This window comes from Poecilia formosa, unplaced genomic scaffold (assembly GCF_000485575.1).
Source record: "Poecilia formosa unplaced genomic scaffold, Poecilia_formosa-5.1.2 Scaffold317, whole genome shotgun sequence".
NCBI lineage: Eukaryota > Metazoa > Chordata > Actinopteri > Cyprinodontiformes > Poeciliidae > Poecilia > Poecilia formosa.
The window spans coordinates 70669-78721 of NW_006800256.1; the positions used below are offsets into that span (position 1 = coordinate 70669).

At 41.4% G+C, this 8053-nt stretch overlaps 1 protein-coding gene across 1 annotated transcript in view; it reads left to right on the forward strand.

Moving 5' to 3' along the window:
- robo1 (roundabout, axon guidance receptor, homolog 1 (Drosophila)) overlaps positions 1 to 6775 on the forward strand; it is a gene marked incomplete at its 5' end in the record, with an annotated part of 71275 nt that extends 64500 nt beyond the window's left edge. Inside the window, 3 exons of the mRNA XM_007573055.2 lie at positions 4247 to 4516; positions 4598 to 4785; positions 5538 to 6775. Of these exons, the coding sequence (XP_007573117.2) occupies positions 4247 to 4516; positions 4598 to 4785; positions 5538 to 5552 (473 nt within the window). The remainder of the gene's footprint in view (positions 1 to 4246; positions 4517 to 4597; positions 4786 to 5537) is intronic.
- Positions 6776 to 8053: the final 1278 nt, after the last annotated feature.

The window sequence follows — 8053 nt, forward strand, 5'->3', positions numbered from 1 at the left end:
TTGCGCAGCAGCAGATTCAGGTTTTGCCACCATGTCTCATAACTGCTTAAATGTTGCAATGGCATGTTTACATTTCATCTGGATAAAACAGGAAAATGTTTCAGATATTTAAAAAAAACACATAATCTATAATATATATATGGACAAATTTGAAACACTTTTATTGCGATATCTTTTTCAGTAGCTAAGATCAGTTTGGGTCAGCGGCTTTCTTTTGATTCTCTGTGTGTTTATGCACACGCATCCATCCTGTCCTCTGGGAGTTGTGTCCAGTTCAGCAGCGTTAGCACTGGAATGCTCCTCTCCTCTGGCTGGCTCTTCAGCGCCACCTTTAGCTTTGAGCAGGTTAAACACCAGAACAGCCACTCACACCAACAATAACCTTGTTAGCTAAAAGAGCCACCAGCTGTTTCTGCTGTCAGTTCTAAACGCTCGGACCTTCCCACCGAAAAAAATACTTTTAGATTATTTCTTCCTGCTTTGATCTTGTGGAAAGTTTTTTTTTTTTTTCTTTTTTTTTTTTAAGATGCATCTGCTGTTGTTCTCACACACACACACACACACGCACACACACACAGGCACACTTCCTCTGGTGTGCAGTGTGTGCAGCCCCAGAGCTGGCTCTCCTCTTAGTGTCAGGTGTCCTTGAGTGTTGGAAGCACTTGACAGGGAGATTTAATATCCAACTCACTGGGAGCCAGACCAGCTATATCACTGCAGAATACCCCCCTCTCACCCCTCTCCACCATCACCTCCACCATCATCCTTATATTCCAACACGTCCTCTGCCCCTCCCTCACGCTGATCTCTCCATCCTCTCCCCCGTCTTTGTTTGAGCAGGGGAGGGGAGCAGACTGACAGCTCTGCAGTTCTGTGTATCAGTCCTTTTGCTGATTGCATTTGATCTGAATGGATTGTTTTTCATTTGGAGGTTATTGCCATCCCTCCTCTCCCCCACCCCCATAGGCTGGGATGCCTATGGGGGTGCTGTTGAGGTGATAGGTGAGGAAAGGTGGTTATAAGCATTTAGAGGGGAAAAAAAGAGCCATATTCTCAGATATCTGAGAATATGGCTCAGTAAATTAGAATCTCATCAAAAACTGAAACCGATAAAATACTATGTGATATTTTTCTGTGAATTTTGATAATTATTGTTTCCAAGTGTGGAAGGAAAACATGTTGCACTTGAAGGGCAACACTTAAGCCTTGTTGTCTCTATGATGCACATAATTTGTAAGTCTTCATTAATCAATCACATTTTAATCGAAAACCATACAAATTAAGCAACATTTTCAATTCAGAAACCCTTTTTGGTGGCGAGTTCATATGTTCAAATAGACATATGAACTCAAACAACAAAGCTTTTTATTGTTTTTATGTTTATTTTAGGTTTATTGTTTTAGGTCACTGAATCAGATTGGTACAAAGTGCTGCTCTACCCGTTCAGCCTTTCTTTAGAAATGTGGACTGTGGAGGCTGACATTAGCCGTCTCTGCTTCTGCTACATGAGTAGCTTAGACGTGAATAGCTCACTGATAGGCTAACTCCGTTTTAGCTAGCTTCCTATCAATGAAGCAATTGAAATTGAACACAATAGTCTTTTCCAGCGTTCCATCGGATCGTTTTTTTGAAGCAAAAATGAACTCCCAGTGGGCCAGGCTTTGTTGTCCATCGCTTGTACGTTAGATTTACGGGCGTACCAGCAACGTGAATACAAAGGTTCCGGCTTGGTAAAAAGAAAAAAGAAGTAATTAATTTTTAACCTGTTCTATATGATAAAACGAAAGTCACACACACTTGTAAAAATATTATATATTCTATATATATTTGGATTTTTTTAAGGAATGCCAATGAATTTGGAGAAGGAAGACAAACCTTTGCCCTTCTCTACGTCTCAGACCCGGTCACTTCCCTCATGTTTGCACAGTAGATAGAAATACCCACAAATACCCTCTTCCCTCCAAGATGTTTGACTCCAGTGCTTTTCTCTGGCCGACTCTCCTGTCTTTTCTGATCCTTCTCAGCCTCGCCTGCTTAATTAACCAGCAGTCTCTTACATTCATCCTCCATGACGAGCTCACAGAGACACTTCTTAGACCTGAGCACTGTCCTCCCCGATCATAAATCTACCAGGCAGGCGGCTCCACCCTGGTAGTGAGCTATAGCTCACGGACAGAGGCATTGATCGGACTCTGAGGCCGAACTCTGGAGGCATGGTGGATATTAAAAAAAAAAAAAAACTGCAGATTCCTCTCTGCTATATGACATACATTTCCTCCTCCTGCTCACCTGTTTGTATTCAGAGGCAGTATGTTGGAGCACACAATAACTGCAAAAGTCTACTGAAACTGTCAGTGTCTGCAAATGAGATAAAAGAAAAAAAATCATCAACTGGCCCCTTTTTGAGAGAACAGTTAGTGGTACTATATATTTTCTATTGATGTCCCCAATAATGCACTCAAAAAAAAATTGGCACGACAGTCAGTCATCCAGAAAGTAGGACAAAGTACTTCACATCTCTGCCAGACATAAAGTAGCATGCCTAATTGTGTTATGGTAGTTCGACTCATAACTCATAACAATTTAAATAAAATTTATATTACGACTTTACAATCCTAGAACTTTGCTTTGATGACTACTGTTTCAGCTTCTATCTTTACAGCTGCCATGCACTGTAAAGACTTCCTCCTCCTGCTCACCTGATTGTACAGATAAAATCCAATAACATGACCTTTTTGGTCTTGTAGGCCAAGAAGAGACCTGCCCAACACTTGTATGTCAAAACTTTTCAGCTATGTATGTGCATGATGTGATATTATTTCCCACGTTAGACTCCCTCCCACTGCTGTTTGGGTTATGGCAGTGGTCCCCAAACGTTTTCCTGTGAGGGCCACATAACTTTTCCCTTCTCTGGTGGGGGGCCGGAAATTGTTGACGGGGGGTGTGGGGGTGCGTTGCGTTTCTCAATTGATTTTTACCCAGAAAGCACATGGGAAAAAACCATGAAACGGTCGCTGGGACTAACTAGTATATATTCCATTGAGGGAATGTAACTATAATATATTAATTTCTCATATGTTAACATAAAGGCTCGTTTTGAAGTATAGTTGCTTCGAAGAATTCAACCTGTAATGCGGCGTTCATAACAGACACGTGTGTTCATCTGCTCTACCGCTAGCAAACAACCATACTGTTAACATAAAAGTCAAGCAGTTCCCTAAAAGTCCAACAGATGGCAGCAATGCGCCATGCAAAACAAAACACCCACAGTTTACAGGACACACTTCCTGCTAAAGAGCCCCCTGGTGGTTGAAGAAAAATCCACATATAAACCGGAAAATACAATAAATGAAAAAAAAAAAAAAATCTGAATGCTCTCTGGTATTGTTCAGAGACCAAATGTGGAGGCGGGCCGAATCCGGCCCGCGGGCCGTAGTTTGGGGACCCCTGGGTTATGGCTTCAAACACTGCACAGGTGGTAGTTCTGGAAAATTAGCAGTAGTAACCTGGTTGAAGTTACAAAGAAAATAAAGCAAACATAAATCCCAGGGAATACTCAAATATGTTATTGATGATTCGAATATGTTATTGTATGACATTGTCTTGTATGACCATCACTTTGGCAACGATGCTAATTGTTAGGAAAATGTGAGGTTTTCTACTGAAGTTACAGATCCGACACATGGGATCACATGGGATCAATTTTTTTTTTTTTCCCTTTTGGGGCATAAAGTCGTTTCCACAAACTGAGGAACCAAGAGAAATGCTTATTAACACATTATTCCTGTGTAACGGTGATGAGAAGATGAAATGCCATTGATTTAAGGCTGGTGAGGCTTTTCTCTGGCGTGTTTCTCAGATGGCCGTGTGATGTGTGAGAGGCCAGGCTCACCTGCCCAGCAGCTCTTGTATGAATAATGGCTCAAGGACAGCTAGCATTGATTCATTGACATGGGAAGTCGAGCAAGCCACTGACCATCACCCCCCCTCAAACCTCCTCTCCTGCCTCTCGCTCAAATCTCATAACTCTGCACCTTGAATGTCATCTGGTGTGTTTATCGTCCGCTCTGAAGACTTTTCGGTCAGCATGTGTATACATGCTGCAGCTGTGTTTACCCATCACCCCGCAGGTGTGAGTGACGGGTAAATACTCAAAGAACTTTCAAGGGTGCACAGTTAGAAAAAACTAAACAAAAACCGGGTTTTTTTATTGTGCGGTTGATCACTTCCTGTGTTTATCCACCAGATCTCCCTCCTCCACCCATTCCTCCTCCAGCGGTGCTCAAGTCTCCCACACATCCCTCTAAGGCGGCTCTGGAGGGCCGGGGAGTGATTTCCCCCAAAGCAGGTGAGGGCCGGGACAAGCGGGGAGGGGGCTACCGGCCTCAGGAGGGCTCGGACCCCAGAACCAGCTCATCTGAACGGAAAGACGCTCAGGACAGACAGAAGGCTGCTCACGGAGGGAAGGGGAACAAATCCGAGAGCAGCACTGCCAACAAGGCACGGCAGAACACAGGTACTGACACACTTACACTGCTGTCGGTTAAATTTCTGTTCCAAATGGAAAGTCACACAACTCTGCTCTCTCTCTCTAAAGAGGATGTTCTGCCGTACAGCCGACCACAGTTCCCAACGGTCAATAGCACCAGAGACCCAAGCTCCTCCAGCTCCATGTCCTCCAGGGGTTCGGGGGGCCGGCGGAGAGGGGAAGGAGCACGCAGGAACCCTGGAGACCTGGTCGTCAACAACTCTGTAGCCTTTCACCAAGCAGAGGAGGAACTAGAGGTACAAGCTAACGACAGTCGTCAAATCTAACTGGACTGTAGTCATACTTATGTGACTTCTTTCAATGAGATCTTAAGCAGAAATATGACAAGTTTGTATAAACTGGATTATGTATACCAATTGGAAGAAATTTTTGCTCAAAGCTGGTAAACCAGACCATAAAAATCTGTTTCAACAGCTTGACTTTAGTTTCAACTTTAGTGAACCATTACATTATACTAAACACTGCTGACTTGGCTCATTTGGTACTTATGTGTTGGAGATGTCTGCTTTCCCCTGCTTCATCACAAGACCACAAATGTGACAGTGTTGACATACAGAGCCAGGTGCTGTTTCAAATATTAGAGTAGGAGTGTTTGCCAGAAATGTCAACCCAGTAGTTTGGTAAAGGAAAAAAAAAATCCCACTTCCTCCAGGGTATGTTATTGGTTTTTGCTCATCTATTCTGATGGCACAAAACCTCATTGGCTACACTCACACTGCAGGGAAAGGCAGTTCAAATCTGACTTTTTTTTTTTTTTTTTTTATCTATACGTGATGTTTTTCATGAACCGCACAAATATTTGTGTGTTTGTGAACGCACAAATATTTGTGTGTTTGTGAACGCACAAATATTTGTGTGTTTGTGAACGCACAAATATTACACAATCAGCTGGTTACGATGCTGGCACATATCTTTTCTATAGCAGCACTGGCTGCCCGTGTTTATGTATTCTCTAGAAAACTGACCCGTATCATTTCTTCTCTCCCAGATGCTAGAAAGCTGAAGACGTCGAGATGAAAAAGGAGGAACTGTTCAGATTTTTCCCAGAGGAGTGGAGCACCATTTTTTTCTCTTACAATTTTAAATATCTCAGTATTTCACCATCGTGTTGGCTGCCATTATACTGTATAACATCATATGTGTTTCTTTACATCTGGAAAAACAGACCAATGCTATTTTTTCCCCTCCAACTTATCATTTCTTTGCCCGCTTTTTTTTTTTAAATAGGAAATTGTGAAGGCTGATTCATTAAAAAATACAACAAAGTAACAAAACAATGGTATATTTATGTCAAATTCCAATGCAATATGCAGTGAAATTCTGCTTCAGACTCAACCTGCCTTGACAAGAGCTTGGGAGCGCCCATCCAATGAGATGTTACTGGAAGAAAAGCGGCCGCAAACAGGAAGGGGGGGTAAACTGTAAATATGCGTGTCTGTGTAATGTCTTGTTTTGCCCATTGTGGTACCTCGAAATAGTCTTCCTCGTTTTGTTTAGAAGATCTAATTTCATTATGTCGGTAAATAAAATTATTTTATCATTTCCATCCATGTTTGTAAATTGCTATATTGTTTACCTGCCTCTCCCGACCCCCCATAAAAAAAGTGCCACTTTGGGATTATGTTTGTTCGTCTTTTTGTAATGCACTGTTATGTTCTGTGTTCTCATCGATGTTTTTTTTTTTGTTTTACTTTGGTTTTAAAAGCACAATCACTAAACTTTATTTTAAACCATTCTATTAACCTTTTTCGTCTTACTTGGAGGAAAAGAAGTGAGACAGAAAGAGTCTAGTTAATCATGATGATGTTGGTAAAGTTTGCTGTTTACGAAGACTGTGCTTGAAACAAGACTCCACCCCTTTCCCCATGCTACGAATGTCTCCCTCTCCAGTTCTGATGCTAGCTCAAGTGATAGACAGTTAATGAGTCATAGCTGCAATGTAAATATTCTCTTTTCACAATGACCATAAGTTCAGCTATTGCACATGAATCAAAAAACGGTTGTGTTGCCTACAAATGCACTTAAATGAATGTCAAATACAGGAAAACATGTCACTTTGGGAACCTGGAGAGGCTTTGATTGGGCAAAAAGAGTCTTTTCTTCATACGAAGGGGCCGATTTGAACCCTGTTTCCAGAAGATGGGGTGCTGTTTATTCATACGACATCTGCAAACATTTGTTTCGTAAAGTAAAAAACAAAAACTGAATAAAAACTTCAAACTAAAATATTTGTCATTCGTTCATTACTTTTACAGAAAAGGCTTCATTTCTAATTCATTCATTCACGGTTTCTCATCTGCTTTTCCAATTTGACACCTCGTCAAATGAGCCAGACCATTCAGATCACATTTATCTGAATGGTGAACACCAACATACACAGACCAGGAGTCATTTCTAGCTAGTGCTAGGCTAGACAGACACATTTGTTTTGTATTTACCAAAATAAATGTGTTTTGATAAAGTAGCAACAGCCAACTTCCTGCTGTTTGAAATGGGTCGCCAGTCTGCTTGGCATTCATATGCAGTTCACTTCAACCAAACCAGACCTAAGTTTTTAGGCAGACCAGAGTATGATTGCACATTCAGACCTCTTATTACAAGCCCATTGCTGCTTGCAGTAACGGAATACTACACAACTTTAGATTTAACTGAGTCTCCTCTCAATAAACACCATAAGGGCAGTATTCACTTCTTTCTGGTGTTATGTTTTCATCAACACTGAATTAAATCGCTTGAAAGGAGGGTTCCTCTGTGCACATTAAACTTACTGATGCAGTTTCTCATCTGCTTTCCAATTGCATTCACACCTCCTCAAATGAGCCAGACTTTCTAGGCAAAGGAACAGTTAAAGCAGACTAAACGGGTCTGGTGTGAATGCACCATTACCATCTTTCTGTTCAGATATTGAGGCGTAACTAGTTTTGACAATACAGACTTTCCAAACATAAAGGTTCTGTTTGTGACAATTCAACAAAGCTTAGAAAAATTTAAAATGTGCCAAATGCATTCAACTCCTTTAATCCTTCATAAGATAAACTAATGAAGGATACACACTGGCCACCACAAAATGAACACAATGTACTTCAGGAACATTGTCAAGGTGACAACCATCAACCATCCCTGCCACACTGGCTAAACAGCCATTTATTTTTCTCATTGTAGCTATTCAAATGCATCACCTAATGCCAGTTCCATTAGTGCTCCCCATTACTCACAATGTCAGCATGCCATGTCACTTTGTAAAGGCATTTGGAGAACAAGAGGCAGGCTAAAAACCAACAGTAAAAGGGATTATGTATAATTTGACAGGTCTAGTTTGCTGTCATTGGAGGAGGAGGCTCCAATGAGGTTACATAAGCAAGCCAATGCAGAAATGGTTGCATTTGTCGATTTGACAAAAAATACCCACAAAATTCAGAGGATGTCACTGTCGCCTGATTGGTTGCTAAAATACATTTGTTTCAGTTTATTACATGTAACTTGCATACTGCTTGTTCTCTCAGA